The sequence below is a fragment of the Xiphophorus maculatus genome, chromosome 23 (genome assembly GCF_002775205.1).
Source record: "Xiphophorus maculatus strain JP 163 A chromosome 23, X_maculatus-5.0-male, whole genome shotgun sequence".
In the NCBI taxonomy this organism is placed as follows: domain Eukaryota; kingdom Metazoa; phylum Chordata; class Actinopteri; order Cyprinodontiformes; family Poeciliidae; genus Xiphophorus; species Xiphophorus maculatus.
Genome location: NC_036465.1, coordinates 19,522,878 through 19,543,500, shown reverse-complemented (window position 1 = coordinate 19,543,500; position 20,623 = coordinate 19,522,878). Strand labels below are relative to the sequence as shown.

The window sequence follows — 20,623 nt, the reverse complement described above, 5'->3', positions numbered from 1 at the left end:
TCCTGTTAAACTTAGTCAGTTCCTTTTACCTCCTTTTCCTTAGCTTCATAAACCAGCTTTTATTGAGCAATAGTGAATTTCACTCAGAAGCTGGTGTTTTCTTTTGAAATAAATTTTTTTTGTCTTAGCACAAACAGATTTGTGCTTCCAGTATTAAATTTGTCTATGCATGCATCACATCTTAGTTACTTTTGACACAAGTTGGCTAAATTAGGAAACAGCTTCATATATGTTTAGAAATGTTCTTAGCCTTTTTGCTGATTGTTATGTTTTTATTTTGGAAGTATGTGATCACATAGGAAACATTTGATTAAATGATTGGGCTTTTACACTAAAAACCTTCAAAATAACAATTTTACCATGTTGCACACCCTCAGTTTATGTAATTATAGGGCAGCTATAACGTGAGCAAACCTCATTCAGTATGATTATAGATATTTATATTTTAGTGCAACCATATTGCTGAGGGAACAATGCTGTTGCAGTTTATTGAGTGTAACTGGCTCCGAGTATCAAAGTGAGTACCGGGATGCAGGTTTTTCCAGAAAAACAAGCAGAGCAGACTCACTCTACCTGTAATCGGATATGACATCAACATGCTCTCTATGGTGTTAATAAGCAGGTAATTGTGTTTCTTATTGTTGTTTCGTGTGGTGAATCCAAATCTAAGCAGTTTGAATCCCTGCTTCCCTATGTCCCGTGTGACCTTCTCACAGCCCTTCATTTGTAACGCTAGAGGGCAGCAGGGATCTAACTGCGGGCGGCAGCGTGTTATATAAGCTGAGCCGCTGCTGTATAATGAAGTATGCCCATGATAACTCAGCCCTTTTTACAAGTGGATGTGCTTGTGCACACTCCATTTCCATAAAAAGCTCCAGGATTTGCAGCATAGAAACCAATTTTCCACCTGACTCATTTTCATTTGGATTTTGCTTGTTTTAATGAAGATGCTCCATCATCATACGCACAAATGTTCACAATCGCTTTATTTGTTTGGCCTGAAACAGGTGAGAAGATAATATTGGAGACATTAGAGAAAGGTGCTTCTTTTTAAGGGTGGGTGGCCACTAACTGGGTTAGCACCGCCTCCTGAAAACCCACCGGGATTGTAACAGGCTTATGTATTGCTTTGTTATGATGAGAAGAGGAAGACAGGTCTGTGCATGCTTTAATTAAGCAGTTTATTGCAAAATTAACTACAGTCAGAGAGTCACACATGTGCCAGTTAAGATATTTACAGTTTCCTGAATAAATTATCATCGCAGCGTTTCTCGCCTCCCATCCAGTTGCCTCCGTTTCTCACGTGTGCACAGCCCTCTGACGGCTCTCCGCGATGACGTTCAGGCTAAGATCATCCCCCATGAAATCAGAGTCAGGGAGAAAGTCAGGGAAGAAGTCCACAGGGGTCTCCAGGGTAGGAGAGGGTGGGTCAGGAAGCTCATAGCGTTTGGCCGGTGCGCCACCCCTGAAGCCCCTCCACTCCTTGATCCACTGGTCCCTCGTAGAAGGGTCCATCCGGTCCAGCTGCCTGCCTTGCAGGAGCGGGGAGGGGGCGACAGAGTTCTTCAGCACATGAAACGTGTACCTGAGGGAAAGAGCGCGGTGATGAGAAAGTAGGCCAGTGAAAAACATATTGGCTTTTGATGTAAATCAGAGCGCTCTCTCTAAAAAGTCAGCACTTTCAGAGGAAGCAGGGAGGAAGACGATTGAAGCAGCAGCTGATCCTCACCGTTAATATTAACATGATGCGTTTGCAAATCTGCAAATGTAGTTTCAGTAAAAGGAAAAGGATCTTTATCACGGTTATTGAGCTGAATAAGTCAAAAAGAAATGCAGAGTAATAAAATAGGTATGATCTGATTTACATGTTGAAAACATACTAATATACAGGTTGCAGCTATGCAAATGCTCCAAGTTTTATTTCTGTAAGGCAAAGAGAATGGAAACTTGGGAAAATAAGAACAACGCCTTCATAGCATTTACTACAATTTATCAGTCTCCAGCTAATTTGTAACTGATTCTAAATTTAAGATGACAAATTCTGACATTTTCACTGTGTAATTGCTAATCTCTGTAGGATATTCTTTGAGGATTGTTCAGTTTTTTATTCTGTAAGAATTTTTTTGTTACATTTGGAAGCAAAAATAGAAAACTAGAAAAAAAATACAATGTTTATATACATTTTTAATTCCTTTTTTCCCTAATTTTTATACATTATCAGACAGTTTCTATTGTCATTTTGTTTAAGGATGAAAGACAGATTTGAAAAATCATTTAAAATTTTTTTTAGTGCTTTATCAGTGTACGAATAAGTGTATTATTTTCAACAGAAAGTGTTGTAAAAATAAATTAGTGCAATAAATCACAGAGTGGCAGATGCAGAGAGGAGGACTGTACCTGGGCAGCAGAGCCACCACAGTGCAGAGGGTGACGATAAGGTAGAAGATGGGGTCGGCCATCTGGCTCTGGAGGATCCAGTAAGGATTGGATGGAGGATTACAGGTAACGCAGCCGGCGGTGTAGGCCAGCGTCACAACGAAGTACAGCGCCACACTGCCCAGCATGATAGCCCAATGGACCAACGTCTACCAAAAGCAAATCGAATACACATACTGACATTAGCATTGTGTGGTTAGTGCAATTTTTATGTAAATAATTTTATGGAACTTCAGATAGTTATTGAGTTAAACATGGTTTTATGAAATGGTTTAGATCAGCCAGAAGGGAAGACATTTCCATGGTTGGGGGCTGTAATGAAGATCAGCACTGGAGCGGTACATAAAACTCAGCTACACACAACCATAGGAACTAGATTTTCTGACATATTTTGACAGAGCTGTGTGTTAAAGTGAAAATAAGCATCGCAATAAGATAAAATGAGCTGTTTGGTAGCAGAACTAGAGGTTTTACAAAATGTTTCTCTGGTTTGATGAGAAACAACCGTCAGCGGTGCTAGTAAGTAGTTAATACCTTCAACATTCACTGTGTTGTAAATGTGTGTCAGCCATTCAACAATTGCAGTCCAAATACTGACTTAAGCTAACATTCCTACTGGTTTTTTGAATGAAGACTCTGTAATTCCGACATAAAACACCATAATGATTAACATTAAGAAAACAGAATTAAAAATATTTATGTGCTTAAATTGACACCGCAGTTGGAAATAACATTTTGCAAAAAATAAACAATGTCTGAACTTTTTGAAGCAATCACTCATCAAGGTTTAAAGAGCTGCTTTTCTAACTTCCTGAAGAAGCCAGTTGTGCTGCAGTTCATATTCTAGCTGGCAAGTAACCAGGAAGACATCATTACCAATCAGCTAAAAGACTAGCGTTCTTTACTGCTGTTTGAATAAAACAATTGTAGATATAATTGGCAAATTTAACTTCAATTTAAAAAAAACAAAACACACAATCTAATTACATGAACAAACAATCTGAACAAACCTAAATCTATTCCAAATATAATAGTATTGGTTTGATGTCAGTTACATCAAACATATGGTAGCAGGTTTTTATTGAAGTTTGGGAGAAAATTCACTTTGGTCATTTTTAGTTAAAACATTGACTGATTGGTCCAATGGAGCTACATATAAATATCAGTGCAGCACTCACCCATGATTTAATTTCGATGGCAAGATGCAGCAGGATAGCAAATAAAGCAGCTGTGTTGAGTGGCATTCCAAAGGTGAAAAGATCAACGTCTGAATCCTGGTAAGCCTAAAGGGAGAATGAAACATGTTGTCAAATGTTTGGCAGAATGACTAATAGATGAATTACTGTAACTTATAATGACAGACTTATAGATGTGTTTCCTACCAAATATGGAATGAAGAAGCAGACCAGACTTTGATAGAAGGCATCCAATATGGAAATCCAGAAAGTTAAAAAATTGTATTCCTAAATTAAAAAAGGACACATATTTACATACAGTAGTAAAATCAATAATTAAAAGTCATATTTACTAAAATTGTTACTTTGAATTTATTTCCTTCACTAACCCCTTTTCTCTGACCAGTCCTGTACAGTTCAGGAACCCCTTGCAGCACCTCTACTGAAACATCTTTGTCAAAGATGCCAAACATGATGGGTGGAGTAGAGGTGAAGAACAGGTTGAAGAAGATCATCTGCCAGTAGTCGAACATTGTTGTGGCAGTGAATCCACAGAAGAACTGATACCAGAACAGCAAGTTCACATAGGCCTGTGGAGTGCGTTAAAATGCAACATTATTTTTTTTTATAACAGAATACACAGATTATTCATACAGCAGAGAACTGTGATTCAGATACAACACTCACCACATTCTTATAGAAGAAATAAATGATCATGTTGGCCAGCCGAGTGTAGCACCAGTGTCCATGGACGAGGATAAGCTTTTTGAGGTGCTTGAAGCGTGATATGGCAAAGTCGCTCGCCATGACCGCCTGAAAAGACCAATACATCCAACACACATCACACTGTGATTCAGTCTGGGCGTGGGATGGATGTAAATGTCTTTACTGATGGTGAAGTCAATTCTCACCTGCATGCCCTCCTGACCAGATATCCCAATGCCAATGTCAGCTGCTTGGATCATGTTGACATCATTTGCACCGTCACCTGTGAAAACAGTTTGAAGCATTATTACCTGTGTGGTCACTTTTTTAATTTTTTGTCAATTTTTAAAATTTTTTTAATTGACCCTAAGGGTGGTCACTTTGCGCCGCGTACTAAACACAGTTCACTCAAGATTGGGTGTTTTATGAGAACATTTAATAAATTAATAAATTAGTGTATCAGGTTAACTCTGCTGGTCTACCAGTTGTGTCTGGTTCCACACACACGTTTGTAAATCCAGAGAGAAAAGTCATTTTGCAAGCAACATTATTGTAAAAAATTAAGTATAATTGATGTGTAGCTTCTTAACCAAACAAACCTTAAAATTCAACATGATTAAGAAGCGTATAAAAGGTAGAGATAGCTGCCATAGTAGAAGATTATTTCCTGTTCTCTTAGTTATGAGAAAATTTAATCAGTGGCACATGTACTCCACAACATTTGTAAGTCAAGTTTTCCTTTAATATATTTATCAACCAGTTTTGGAAATAGAAGCGGTTCAGCTAGATTTGACATCAGACCAGTTGAAGACAAACCACTAAATGATTCAGCATAATTCTGAAACTAGTTGAATAAAAACAAACACAATATAAATTCTACTTTAACTTACCTACAGCTAGTGTCATGACTTTGAGCTTGTCCCTGACCAGTTTCACCACTGCGCTCTTTTGCAGGGGCGTTACTCTGCAGCAGAGAACCGAGCGGCAGTGTTTCGTCAGTTCTATGAACCGCTGCTGCAGGTCAGGCGACATAGCAATATCTAGAGTGTTTCCATCAATCACCAGAGAAATGTTCTGGGTGGTGCCAATGTTGCGAAGGTCGTCTCCGTACCTCCTCACCTCCTCCAGAGTGCAGTCCAGGTTGGACGTGCACGTAACCTGGAAAATACAGAAGCTGCTAATGTCTTGAAATTTAGCTAAAGACGAGATGCATATTTTACAATAAAACAAGCATTTGTTTGGCTAAGGAACCAAGTGATGTTTTTTCAAAAATGCCCAGAAAATAAATAGAGATGACACAGTAGAAATCTGCTCTTTAACAGGACACAGATTACTGTACGTGCTGAGTCAGGCTCTGGTCCCATTAGCTTCATCATTATTGTGTCTGAATAGCTCCAGACGTAGCCAAAAGAAGGTTGTCATGATGACTACTCCACTCTTTAGTTTTTCTAAAAACAGATTATAGTTCTCAGTGAAGTTCATTAGTGTTGGTGGGAAGGTGGATGTGGGAGGTCGGCTCTCCAGTGGTCACTGAGTTATGGTTATAAGAAAAAAAAAAAGTTCATTAAAGTGTATTTCCTGAGAGGGTTGAATATTAGACTGGTAATTAGATATGAAAGCATTAGTTACGGTGTTGGGGGTATCTCACCCCAGTCATCATCAGTCACTGGTGCCTCCGAGGGACACACCGCAGCCCCACTTATTTCAGACAGATCCACGTGTATCCCTTAGAGCTGCCAAGTAATTTTTTATCCATCCAGGGCCAGAAGGAGAAGACATGGTCAAGTCATTATGAAAGGCTTGTTCCTGTGCAACCACTTTTTAATGACCTGAGTGAGGCAGGCCCCCACACCGTACACCTTATCACGCTCAAGTGGAAAGTAAGGGTTTTAATTTTAGTTTAAATGTAGAAGGGGTCAAATGAATAGAGACGTTTAAGTCGGAGGCAGGAAACTTCTTGAATTAGCACCTCGTAAAATCCTTATAAGAAACATTTAAAACATTATTACAAACAAGATATATGTGAATATGAATACACACAAAAGTGTTGCAAGTTTTAAAATATTTTTAGATTTGGATAACTGAAACTATTTAAAAAATCATTGTGTTGGTCAAATATTTTATTGTACTGCTGGAATTCATCTTTACATGAATGACTTCATTCATTATGACATTATGTGAGCATAAGATATAATGTGAAACATAAACATGTCTCACTTTTTTGACAGTCACCATTAAATGTGATAAAAAATAATCAGCAAGTTTCACATTTTGTCTTACTTTTTGACCATTTACACACTAACATAGAGTTAGCCTTGTGGAAATTAATGTTGAAATATTCTTGTCACAAATCTGGAAAGCTTCTTGATACAAAATGGGATCTAATTCTACCTGGCATGAGAAATGCTTGTTGAGAGGTTTCGTCTCTGAATGATTGAATTTGTTGGGCATAATTGAGAAAAGTCCACACCTAATTAAGGTCCTAAAGTCAATTTTCTATGCATTAATGTGGGAGGCGAGAGGCAGCCGAGGCTGGAGTCCCACTCTCACAGTAGCTGAACACAGCAACTGCACTCAACAGTAACGCAATACAGGAAGCAGGAAATGACATCGTGGACAAATCTTTAGCACAAATGTTAAACCTGAAATGCAAATTCAAAAACCTGTTCTGTTTGGTATTTAATGATTATTGTATGTTAATTAAGTGAAAAAAAAACACATGAACTGAGTGAGTTTTGATGTAAAATAAAAAATATGAACTGAGCTCCTTTTTTTATCAATATGCGACAAACACTTTAAATGAAAAACAACATGATTGTATTAGGAATAGAAACACATCATACCAGACCAGTAAGTCTGGGTTTTTTGATATGAGCAATTGTGACTCTCTGACAGAGAGCTAGACTTTCACTTGTTCATACAAGCACCTGTCAGTTACATAATATCTATCTATCTATCTATCTATCTATCTATCTATCTATCTATCTATCTATCTATCTATCTATCTATCTATCTATCTATCTATCTATCTATCTATCTATCTATCTATCTATCTATCTATCTATCTATCTATCTATCTATCTATCTATCTATCTATCTATCTATCTATCTATCTATCTATCTATCTATCTATCTATCTATCTATCTATCTATCTATCTATCTATCTATCTATCTATCTATCTATCTATCTATCTATCTATCTATCTATCTATCTATCTATCTATCTATCTATCTATCTATCTATCTATCTATCTATCTATCTATCTATCTATCTATCTATCTATCTATTCAACTGTCATCAAAAGGCTGTGTTAAGTATTTTTATACCTTTACTATAAAGTTATGATTTTTTAAAATAAATTACAGTGCCACGCTGAAGCAAGCAACATTCAGTGAAGCAGCCTGCTTCCTCCTCACCTTGTTTTTACAGCTCATGTTAATCACCAGGTCTTCCTCCTCCAGTAGCCTGCAGGCATAGCCGATGTTGACAGCCGTCTCTGGCTTGTCACCTGTCAGCACCCACACATGGATCCCTGCCTCCCGCAGAGCCACGATGCTGTCTGGGACGTTCTCCTGCAGACGGTCCTCAATGCCAGTCGCCCCTGTAGGAGGACAAATATCCCGAGACAGTATCATTCACACAATGATCTCATCATGAGGATGTGCCTCTCTGGTGCTGGGAATGGTGGGGTTGATGGGTGTTACCTAGCAGGGTGAGGTTTGTCTCCAGCTGCACAGCGGTTCTCATGATGAGCTCCTCTCTGCACTCCATAGCAGCCTGCGCCCTTTTTCTCTCACCTAACCAGCTTTGATACGTGCTCTCACTCACAACCTGTCACAGATGAAGAGAAATTATGAAAACAAGTTCCTGCACTGTGTGATAAATGATGCCAGTGTGAATTGCTGAGGATTTCATACTTTTTTTGTAATGCAGAGGGTGCGGAGGCCGTCCTTTGCATAGCAGTCAAGGTGGTATTGAGTGTCAGCTGCTATATTTTTTTCAATACCACTGACGTTTTCTAGAAGCAGAAGCAGAAATGTTTACTCACAATAAGCTCGATTTATTAAGCATGAACAAAATGCATCTAGAAATGTATTTTATTTGGTCAGCATGTACCTGCATAAGGTGTTCCAAGTAGCTCCATAATGGAGTAGTCTGCACCTTTAGTGTACAGCACATAGTCTTTGGTGACTGGGTGTCTCACCAAAACAGACATCCTCTTTCTGTTGGAGTCAAAGGTCAAGGTGTCCAGCACCTCAAACACCAGGTCCTCCCCAGATGGGAGCCTCACAGTCACACTGTCAGGGGTCCGTGCCAGCAGGATGAAGCCATATGCTCTGGCTGCGTACACCAAGGCGGCCTCATCGGGGCTCTCCGCCTCATAGCACAGTTCCTCTGCCTCTGCTATAGTGCTGCCATTTTGAGACGGAGGATGGAGAGAACAAGTCTGGAGTTCGTTTGTGTCTGCTTCGTTCTCCGTTTTTGCAGAGTCTATGACTGGATCTTCTGAGCGAGTACGGTTCCACTTGTTGCGCTGGAAGAAAGCCCCAGCTTTTTTCACCAAATTTGAAAAGGTTTCCAGAGGGTTGTTCGTCTGGCTGGAGTGTGGAGACGTGCACTCCTGAATCAATGTAACAGTATAGCAAAAAGTCATAATGCTATAGTAAAAGAGATATTTTATTATGAGCCAAACAAATGATGCACATTTATAAAACATATATATTTCTGTCAGGATCTGTGTTTTTCTTCTCTATTTATTTTGAGTTTCTGTGTTTCTGAGTCTCCGTGTTGTACTGTCTCCCCTTGATTGTTTCCTAGGTGTGTCTCGTTCCTTGATTACCCCCAGTGTATTAAACCCCACCTGTGTTCTTTGTTCCTCATCAGGTCCTTGTCTAAGCAGTCGTTTGTTTACTTGCTTGTCTATTGTATTCATGTCCATTCGTGTAGCCAGTTGCTACACTGATTTTCCGCTCAGCAGTGCTGCCTGGTTTTTGGACTTTTTGTTGGATTTTCATGATTAAATATCATCATTTTTCACTACAACCTGGTTCCATCGCCTCACCACCCACCACCACAGCACATGACAATTTCCAATTTAGGGGTTGAAAAACTCACTGCCTTTCTAATGTACTTTGACGTTTGTATTTTATTGCTGACACAAAGTAACAAATATGATTTTCAAAACTGTTTCCAAATTTAAAAAAATTAAAAGCATGTTATGCATTTGTATCCAATCTCTGACAGTCGAGTCACAGTAGAATCACCTTCCATAACAGTCACACCTGTAAGTCATTTGGCGTTCCCTCTACCAGAATTCACATTTAATTTTTACCCAATCTTATCTTGTAAATAGCTCATGCTGACTCAGAATGGATGAAGAATGCCTGTGAACATTTCAGGGTTTGCCAGAAACCTGAGTTTTGTTCTCATCTGACCAGAGAAACTCCCTCCTCATCTTTGCTCTCTCCCCCTATGGCTTGTGGTAAAGTGGAAATGGGTCTTATATGGCTTTTCTCCTAGAATGGCTTTCTCTTTGCCACTCTTCTATAAGAGGCATATTTGTGGAGTGCACTTCTAGTGCTTGTCATGTTAGCAGATTATTTGACCTGAGTAATGGATTTCCTCCACAACTATAATGGATTAAGCTGTGCTCAGAGATATATTCAAATGTTCAGATATAATTGTATAACTACTGTAGCTCTGCCTTGAACATCTCTACAGCATTATTCCTGACCTGTCTGCTGGGTTACTTGATCTCCACGATAGTATTTGTTCACTAATTTTCTCTAATTAACCCCTGATATCTTTATTGCCTGCTATATTTGTACCAAGATTACATTATACAACAGTGGACTTTATTTATTATTTGGTTGACTTTTGAGGGAAATTAGCTTCACTGGACATAATTTAGGTATATCAGTGATAGGTGAACTGCATATAAATGCACAGCACACTTCCATTGTCAAAAAACACAAACAAATTAAAACCCATGTAGGCCTACTATTTTCTCTGCACATAAATATTCATTTTTATGATCCATTACATAAATAATCAATAAAATGCATTGAAGTTTGTGGTTGTAATATGACACAAAGTGGAAAGGTTTAAGAGCTATTACAGTTTTTCTCAGTCACTTTGGTGCATTTCTGGAATCATCCTCGACATTTGCAAATACTAAGTGAATGCAGAATCCCTCACTTTCTTAAAATCCTTTGTTCGTCTCTGAAAAGTAAATATTTTGTGTCAATGAACATGTCAGGTCCATCAGAATTTCAAGTCCTCATTTCATTGTTTATGGATAAGACAGTCAAACTGTTTAGTCGTGTTGTTAATATAACAGTGTTTATGGATGTTCTGCTGTGAATTAATGTTAAAACTTTGATGACAACTATTGTAATTTGTATTTGTGGGATATTTCTTAATTTCTATGTTCCCATTTCTATTTCTTAATAGAAATGGGAACATAGGGCAGTATGTATATTGATATGTTTGACATAATATGACAATATTTTGAATGTTAAAACGTATATAACGAACTTATGCTTAAATGTTGTGGTGGTCGAGACAATTCAACAAAGATGTGTATAATACATTTAAATCATTGTGACCAAAGCAAATGAAATTGTAGTAAAAAGTAAAGCACTGTACATAATCACTTGCGTCACAGAAATATGAAACAGCTTTTTTGATGTGCAGAAGTGACAGAATGACCTGAATAAGAAGTTTTAAGAATTAAAATTTTATTCTGAGAAATGAACCAAAGTGACTGAGAAAACTGTAATGCTTTTACAAAGGGCTGTTACTTCTGCTTTTTGTATGACACAAAAAGACAGCACAGTCAAATTGCAGGTATTCATTCTTTTCTTGAAATTGCAGGATACTGATTGTTTAAAACAGAGATAAATTCATGTTTTTTGGGGTTAGTTGCAGTAAACTCACCCTCTGTCTGTGAGCATTTTCCATTGAAACAACAACGGTGTTGCAAATGGCAAGAGCCAGGAAGAAGTCCAGGTGAGGATCAAAATTTCTGTTGCCGTCTCTGCGGCCACCGCTGCTCTCTGCTCTGCTAATCTGCTGAAGCAGCTTCTGGTCTGGAATCACCTCAGTTTCCTGGAGGAGCAAAAGTTAATCAGTTTGTTAATTAAATACTGCCTGGGTGTTGATAAACCATGTCTCAGTTACATTAAATTCTCCCAAAGCTGACGTAATAGACTCAGAGAAAGTTTTTCTCATTGAAACTTTCCACTCAGTTGTGTTTGACCAAGGATAAGGCAGGCTTAAAAGGCTGAGAAGGCTGAGAAGAGGAAAGCAGCATTATTATATTTTTATTCATAGAGGCATTCTACTCTGCTGGAGACGCAGCATGAGGAGGAGTAAAAATGGGATCCATGCTGTGTTTTTCTGTCTCTGTATCTCCTCCCCTTTGCTCTGTAGACAAAAATAGATTCAGAGAAACTATACTGTATGTCTAAACAGCAATGACTAATCTATCGTGCACATTTACAGTTGATGTAACATTGGTAGTCTGTGCCAAATGGTACTCAGTGTGACCATATGTCCTGTCAAAGACACAGGGGCAAAGCTGAGCAATCGCTGACACCGAGAAGCTTGACCATCTGCGGCAGGGACAGGGACCACGAGGCCTTTGACTCAGGGATGAGTCAGATTTGGGTAAACAGATTGACACTATGAGGTTTTCTTTGGGCAGATTTATATGCTGTGAAAGTTTGATATATATTCTTGCTGTTTAAAAATTTGTGAATTTTAAATCCTAAAAATGCGCAAACGAGGTTGAAAAGTTGATGAGATGTCATAGCCCAATGTGACGTTTGATGTAATGTTGTGTCTTTGTGATCCCGAGTCACACGTCCTACAAGTTCAGAATGAGCATGTGGTCTTCATACCAGTGGACTGCTGAACGCCACATCGCTGTGTGCATTCGCTGCCACCTTGCTTTTGCGTCTTCTGCCATGCTGTTGTGTGTCTGCCGGGCTGATGCCCTCAGATTCCAAGGACCACCTGGTTCGTGGGAGTTGTTGATGCTGGTTGAAGATAACCTCCTCCTCAGACTCAGGCTCATCCATGACATCAAGTCGGATGGCTGGAAGGCATCAGAGATTTTGTCAAATTAGCTTTGAACTGCGTTTAGTCATAATAGAGACATAAAACGTACATACATAAACACATGTTTATGTCTGTGCCTTCCCCTCCGTGCCTTTCTAACTCAGCACCTTCAGACTAGTGGCAGCAGTGATGAGCTAACACCTGATAGAACTGCACATCTGCTGAGCTTATTATACAAGCTACTTCTCACTCCAATACTCTTAAGACTGATTGTAAATGGCATAATGGAGGAGTATTGTTTTGGTGATGTGGGAAAGGCAGAGTGTCAGAAACAGTAGGAGCATCTTAAAGAGGCATAGGCCAAATTCAAGGTGAAATTACAAAGTTTATTTTTATAACCCTCTGACTGTCATGAAGACACCCATTGGATAACATGTAAGCATTTTGAGCATGACAGTGAAGGGGTAAAGTTATGTTTGATGTAAACAACATTTTATAACAACTGAAGGTAACATAGCTACTGAATTGTGCTTTAAAATGGTAATATCTACCTGGAAAATAACCTTTTGATGTGCTTTGCGAAATTCTTTACTGAAATTTTCCTTCGTCATGTGACCATTTAGAACTCTCATAAACTTTAAAATTATCTTCCAGAAGAATTGTCCATAAAACGCTGAGCAAGGAGCATCATCTTGGATCCTTATATATCTCCTTACCGTTTTCTTTGTGTGGATACTCAGTTCCCATGACGGAGCATCGTCGGAACACCATCTTGTTCTCAGTGAGGGTGCCCGTCTTGTCTGAGAAGATGTATTCAATCTGTCCGAGGTCCTCCGTGATGTTCAGAGCCCTACACTGGATCCGACTGTCCGTCTCCTCATCGTACAGATCGATGTCATTAGTAATGAAAAAGATCTGACCCACTTTTACCAATTCAACAGACACGTAGAGAGAAATAGGAATCAGAATCTGGGAGGAACGATGAGTCCAGCGGAGGTGGTGGAAAATAATGCAGAGAGGAAAAAGGGGGAAAAAAAACAACAAAGTGGACAAGAACTAAAGAGTTAGCTTATGGAGTTTAAACTGAGTTGGAACAACGTGTTTGAGTGATGTCTGTCTGACACCTGAAGAAGGATGATCATGGTGATGAACATGTAGAAACTCTCAAGACTGGGAACATCCAGGTGGCCGTTGCTGTCAGGAACCAGGAAAGAGGGCACACCTGGCAGTGACTCCAGCCATAGGTAGTGACCTGTATGGATAAAGACAGCTCCAATTACTTGCTCTGATCATCATACAAACAGGAAACCTGGATTCCTCATCACATCCCTCCTGCTTTCTCTCTCTTTGTGAAGGATGAGTTTAGGTATATGATCAAATTTAGCATGGTTTAAATCAAGAATCTAATGTCACACAGCGACTTTGCATTTAAGTGATGTGATTTATTACCAAAGGCTCCGATGAGGCACATGGTGAAGAGGAGAAGGAGGCAGAAGAAGACGTCTGCATTTAGCTTCCGCTCCAGTTTGCTTCGCTTGTATCTCGACCCATTGCTGTTGAGCATGGACTTGGTTTCATGGCCTTGAAAATTTCAGAAGAAGGCAATTATTCAAACACTGATGAAAATCCTCATCATATCTTCAGACTGATATTAGTACACAGGTAAAAAATAAGCAAGTTTTTTTAGATAAAAAAAAAAAATAAGGACGCAATGTCCCTAAAAAGAAACCTTGCATTAACAGCTTTCATTAAATATATTATTCTGATAATTTTGCCTTTCTGTTTAGAATTTGAATCAAAACATTTACATAATTTTGTATTTGTTTTGGCAATTTAGGCCTCGTCCTCGTATTAGCAACAAGCATCAAACTTATATCAGCACATTTAGCAAACTGATTAAACAAACTGAATCTCAGTGAAGTCAAGGTACAAACCAAACATGCATCATTTGTCCTGTTGAAAAGCTGAAGGCTAAAGCAACCAGCAAGTTGTGAAATTACCTGCATACACCACAAAGCCAACAGCATGATTCGTGTTTCTCACTGTGCAGCCTCGCAGCAGCAAACTCTCAATGCTGGCGCCCACCTTGTCTTTATCAGGTTTCTCTCTGCAGCGAGGGAAAGTGACAATCGTTTTTACTGTCAGACCTTGTTAGATATTCATTATTGCTGACATATTCCCCATTAGAGCTCTCCTGCTTTATGTCTGTAAATGAACAGCCAGAGCTGACCGCCTGTAGGAGCTGTGGTGCCCGGGAAAATCGATTATGGACTATTACAGCCCCAATGATGTGTCGGCTATTATTGAGAAGTCCAGTGAGTGGGTCGGAATTAGTTTTCGGGCTTCTTGGTAAGGTTCTGAAGAATAGCTTCTTTTTAAAATCTACGCCAAATGTGCATTTTTACACTCACACAAAACACTTGAAATGATTCAGATTGTTGTTGGGCCTTTCACACACCACAACCGAATTGAAGCTCTCCGGTTCAAATCCAAGATTCTGGAGAATAAAACACAAAGCAAACCCATTTATGTATGAATATATATACCTTTTATTTTCAGCTTCAGCTAAACTTGAACAACAGCATAATTATATCTGAGTCCTTCTGCCTGCAATCCAAATATAAGCTCTAATGTATGTGGACTGACAGGTATGTTTTTTGACTTTTATTTCCCTCTTTGACATTTAACAAGAGAAGCAGGAACTGTAAGTAATGTCAGAACGAGTCAGCAATATTTCTCACCGCTGCCCAAAGTCCAGAAACAACTGTCCTCTGCTTCAGGTTGGTTTCCCCATCCAGGTTGGCCGTCTCTATGTGGCAAACGCCATTAGGGTTGGACGAATAGAGGAGGAGCAGGTCTGCTGGGACGATCTCATTGGAAACTACCCGCACAAAATCTCCCACTCGCACATCCTTCCAGCGTCTCTCCACATATTGTTTCTCCCTCCTGTAGTCAGAGAAGTCACAGTCATATTTAATAAATTAGAGTATGCGACCCGATGACTCTTGTTTGTCAAATTAAAAGTGCATTTTGAAGAAAATAACCTTCAGACAAAAATAACCTTTAAAATTTGGGCATCAAGCCCACATTTTGGTTTCTAAAAATTGTTTTCGTATTGGACTAATGTAATATTCTTCATGTTTTCAATAACTATAAATGAAAAATCCTCATAATTAATGGAAATAAAGGCTGTTATTTAATTAATCTATCTAATGTGTCTCAGTTAGCAACAAATTTCCTGAAATTAATTTACTTTTCAGGAATATACTAATTTATTGAATGGGTCTGTAACTATCAAACCTCAGATTGGCTTTCACGTATCGTGCCCCACAAGACGACATGAGAGTTTATTGACATTTTATGGGAACGCCCAACATAGATAATTGTGAAGTGGAATGAAAGTATCACATGGTTTTCAACGTCTTTTACAAATTAAAAAGTGAAAAACATGACTGAGTTTGTGCCATTTGAGTGAAAACTATTTAGAACGCAGTGTTGCTGCAATTGGACACAATTGTTTTGCAGCACATCCAGCTCCAGTACATTTTGCATTTCTTCTTTGTGAGAAAGCTCAAACCCAGTCAGACTGACTGGGTGTATATGAAGATGCATCTTGCCACAGGTTCTCAATTTCATTTGTGTCTGTACTTTGACCAGGTCATTTAAACGTGAGTGGGCTTTCATACTCATATGAAGTATTTTAAAGTCCGTTCTCTGAGTAAAACAGAGCCAATGTAGAGATTTTAATAGTGGGGTAGTGAGGTCTATTTTCCTAGTTGTAGTGAGAATGCATGGATGTTTTTTCATCAATATTTCATAAGGATATTAGTCCTTCAATCCTACAAATGTCCTTCAGGTGATAGAAGGCTGACTTTTTAACTGTCTTTATGTGTCTTTGAAGGTTTGGGTATTAGTCTCTCACTATACTCAGAAATTGGTCTTGATCAGTAATTTCCAGCTGTAATAACTGAAACTGCTTGTACCTTGATCGTTATTACCCAAAGATAATAACTTCAGTTTTGTTTCTGTTCAGCTGGAGAAAGTTAAGGCTCATCCACGCACTGATTTGTGCATCTGCTCAGTGTTTAAATGGGTCCATACTCACCTGGTGACATTGTTATTACCTGCACAGTGATGGTGACTAATCACTTCTTATAAGATGATTTAGCAAAATCATGTAGATATTAAATAATTGTAGGAAAGTTCAATGGTACTACTTGAAACATGAGGGACTGTATAGTTTGCTCAAATTATTTCCTAACCTGATTTGCTTTAAAAAAATAAAAAAATGAGCAATTTTTTTAGGTTAATGTTTGCTTGAAGCAAACATAAACAAACATGAACTTGAAGCAACATTAACCTCTATGTAAAGAGGAAATGATCATTTTGGATAATCCAATAAATCTGCTGTGTTTTTGAAGGAGAGAACAGAAAGAAAAGATGTTTTGTGAATGAACTGTTCTGAACTTTGTCAACTGTGACAGTTTCAAGATTTCAAGGAGTGTTTTGCATTATGGTTAAAACCAGCATATCAAGCTGACTGGTAACAGAACATTGAAAGTATGCTGCCCTGCATGTAGAACCTGATGGGTTAGTTACTACTCAATACCACACCTCACTCCCAACAAAGACAGGAGGGGAGCCAGCTGTATTTTTAGGATGTTGCATTCATCACCTTGCATACGTTATTGTACTTTCAAAAATGTATTTTGTGCGTCAGACAGTCAGAGTTTAGATGTGAATTAGATGTGCTCCCACTTTGTTTTTAGTGCTTTCAAAATGTCTGAAGTTCTTTCTAATACGCTTTTCATGTTTGTTTGTTTTTTAGAAGATTTTTTTTCTCCAACACTCTTAACTCCATCCTATGATGCAGACAAGCCAAAAAGCTACTAAACTCAAGAGTTCAGGAAACTGAGCAAAGAACAAATGTTAAATGCTAGCAGGAGAAAATCAACAGAAGCCAACACAATTATTTCTTTACCTTTTTCTCATTATCTCAGCACACGCAAAATCCATTGTGAAGGATGCCAACAGGGAAAGTGGATGTTTTCACTTACTCCAGCCATAAAAATCCAACATGGCTGCCATGTCTTCCACACAGTGTTAATTGAGGTGATAAATGATTTGTAACACATAAAATCTTTTCACAATCTCTTTCATAGACGTTTTGGTGTTTAAATAAATTAAATTAGTGCTGAGTTTATATTTCAAATACCGTGCAAATTCTGCATGGCAGTAATACACAGATCTATTGGGTGGACTTTTGTCATATTTGATACCACTGTTTCTAAAACTTACCAACAGCGATTAGGACATTGTAATGAAGGAAAATAAATAAAAAGTGAAGTAATTGTTGGTTTATCACATCGCCATTTTGACATTCAGAACTGATTTTTTTTTCTGATATTGTACTGCTATAAATAAAATACAAAAGATAATTTGCAGTTAGCTTGTAGAGCTAACATAATTAGCTCATCAGAGCACACAGCAGATAGCAGGTCCCGCTGGTTTTCCAACTGGAACATGGTTAAGTAGGTTTGATGTGATTTCCAGATCCAGGGTTCAGCTTCAGAGTAAATAAATGACCAATAGAAGTATGAAATGTTTAAAGCAAAATTATTTTTGCTTGAACAATTTATTTGGTCAACTGTGGCTTGCTCATCACAGTTAATCAGTTATTCTGTTTATCTCGTGAATAATTTAAACCATGATTTCTCTAAAGGTAATCCAAGTACCAGATTTAGAGAATAATGAATCGCGTTTCATATGAAAAACTCAGCATTTTGGGACATTGTGCTTGTCTGCTTACTTAAGAAACAAACACATCAAGGCTGCTTTACAATCTGAACACAAAGTCTAAAGCCTTTGCCTGAGGTAAAATTAGCTTAACTCCGCACAGACTGCAGACAAGACAACATCTGGGTGAGTCAGAAGATGACAATGGGATGATTTTGTGTAAGGAAAAAAAAAACATTTTAAGAAATGTTTCTCTGCAAAGTGAGTTAATATATCAAAACAGTGAAAGTTTCAGAATGAACTTTAACTTGAGAAATTATTTTAAAACTAAAGGAACTTATGTATCTGTTTTTCTGGGGGGGGGGGGGGGGGGAGAAAATAAACCTTTTAACAAAGAAAGTTTAGTGAAATCATGTATAACAAATAATAGGTGCTACTTTCAGTCTATGTGAAAATGTACTCTTTCAAACAACATTGAATACAACAAAATGCTTGTAAGGTGATAGTGGTGATGGTTATAAATGTTCTCTTTATGCAGGCAGTTAAGCACTAGCACAAAAACAATATACTGTTTTTATGCTATAGCATTTAGCAGCACTATTAAGAGCTGCTGTGCCTAAGCACAGATTTTTCTTTCATTTCATTTTTATTTCAGATGCGAAAAAATAGTATTTGATGGCACACAGGATAAGACATTTTCATGCTTCACCTAAAACTATTCAAACAACAATGAGGAAAAAAAGACTTGATGGGAAACAGATGGGAATTAGGGCCAAGTTTCTATCGTCTGACTGCATTCCACGTGGGGATCCACAGTCAAAGATGACTAGGCTAAACGAACGACTTCTAATCTAGTTTCTATTTGCTATACATGAAAAAATGTGAAAATCCTGAGTTGCTTCAGAAAACATACTGTACAGCTCTTTACAATCCAACAATGAAAGTTTAGGAGTTCCAGTAAACTCAAAGGAACCTAGTGGACCTGATCAAGCTAATTATTTGATTGCACAAGTGTCAGAAACTCAGCAGAGTTGACACTGAGTCAACTCTGCATGGAATCTGCAGTCTTTTCTGCATGAACTGGGTAAAATCTGCAGTGTTTTCTCCTGTCTAAAGCTTTTAAAACTATTTGTTAGCTTTCTGCACCCTGCATAAAAAGTAAGAAAATGTAGTTGTGGTTCATTTTGATATTTGTTGTATAAATTTTTCTTGATAGTAAAACTTTTTTAATGTAAGAAAGACTTTTTATTTCACCCCAGATGGTGACACATTTGTAAGGAAAATGTATGTGTGGGAATTTCCATGTTGAGATTAGATTTTAGAGCCAGTGAGACTCCTGTAACCACACTTTTTAGGACCATGCTTTATCCTCCATGATGTGAGTGTTTATTGGAGACTATCTCCAGAATTTTGCCGTGGATTTCCCCACTGAAAACATCTTAGGAGGGCTGTTCACTCATGACCAACACAATCATACTGACTTGAAACAAATGCTAGTACAACAGTGAGATGTCAACAACATTGTGTGACCAGGCACAGTAAAAGATTTATTGCCAGGAAGCAATGTTGCAAGACAAAATATCAACCGAAACATATTTCCAGGCTTAGTTTATAACCATTCAGTGGATCAACCCTTCTCTGCTCTCCAGTTCACAGCATAAAAAAGGGTGTGAGAATGTCTATCATCCTTTGTGAATTTTTCCTTTTCACCAGTCATTCAAAAATAGAAAACAGCTAACCTTACTGTCTCTGCTTACGTAACACTCAGATGAGGATTTCATCAAAGATGCTCACTGTGATGGCGCGAAACGTTGTATAATCTCCCACGCTTACTCTATTTTTAAGTCGAAAATTCCCAAAGGTGTGCTGAGACACAGAGTCGATGAAATACACAGATGCAGACAATGCAGACAATCAGAAACAGATGTGCTGATGTGGTTTACACCTGCCACATCATGCATGAGCATTCAGAGCACAAGAACCCCCTGAACGTACCTGCTATAGATAAAACATGGCGTGTTGTTGACCTTCCTGTCCGACTGGTACCTCCTAAAGTCCTCCCAGCCATCCTTCAGGGCCGTCAGCAACAAGATGACACAGATGGGGATCAGGGCCACCTCAGGCTGGAACGCGTTCACCACGGGGATGAAGTTCAGGATGGCTATGCCCACAAAGTAGAGGTTCGCAAAACGGTGAAACTGCTCATAAAGGTTCATGGGAAGGAATAGCAGCAGCGAGTATTTTGTGGTTTTGATGGCGTTAGAAAGGAAGAAGCGATTGGGTTGCTTAGCCTTCTCCAGTCCCTCGTACAGCAGATTGGACACCAAGCTGCGTAGTTCCCGCTCCCGTGCTCTCTGACCTTGCAGAGCATCCCTCACCAGGGCCAGAGGACTCCTCCACGTCATGATTGGACGTTGCTTTTGTTTCCTTTCCTCACCAAAGTTCCATTTCCACAGAAGTTGAAGGGCTTCACTTCAGAGCCATCATCTCTCTCTGTGGTTCTCT

At 38.7% G+C, this 20,623-nt stretch overlaps 1 protein-coding gene across 1 annotated transcript; it reads right to left on the bottom strand.

Annotated features, from left to right (window-relative positions):
* Positions 1–1,026: 1,026 nt before the first annotated feature.
* On the bottom strand, positions 1,027–20,623 carry atp10b (ATPase phospholipid transporting 10B (putative)). The gene is made up of 21 exons (XM_005795495.2): positions 20,114–20,623; positions 15,124–15,328; positions 14,794–14,879; positions 14,383–14,489; positions 13,832–13,963; positions 13,507–13,634; positions 13,099–13,351; positions 12,223–12,419; positions 11,258–11,428; positions 8,435–8,939; positions 8,236–8,336; positions 8,023–8,149; positions 7,735–7,919; positions 5,207–5,474; positions 4,523–4,599; positions 4,299–4,424; positions 4,001–4,201; positions 3,819–3,899; positions 3,615–3,719; positions 2,398–2,585; positions 1,027–1,585 (listed from the first exon to the last, which is right to left on the bottom strand). Exons 1-21 carry the CDS (start codon positions 20,521–20,523, stop codon positions 1,300–1,302), a joined length of 3,939 nt encoding a protein of 1,312 aa, XP_005795552.1. The 5' UTR covers positions 20,524–20,623; the 3' UTR covers positions 1,027–1,299.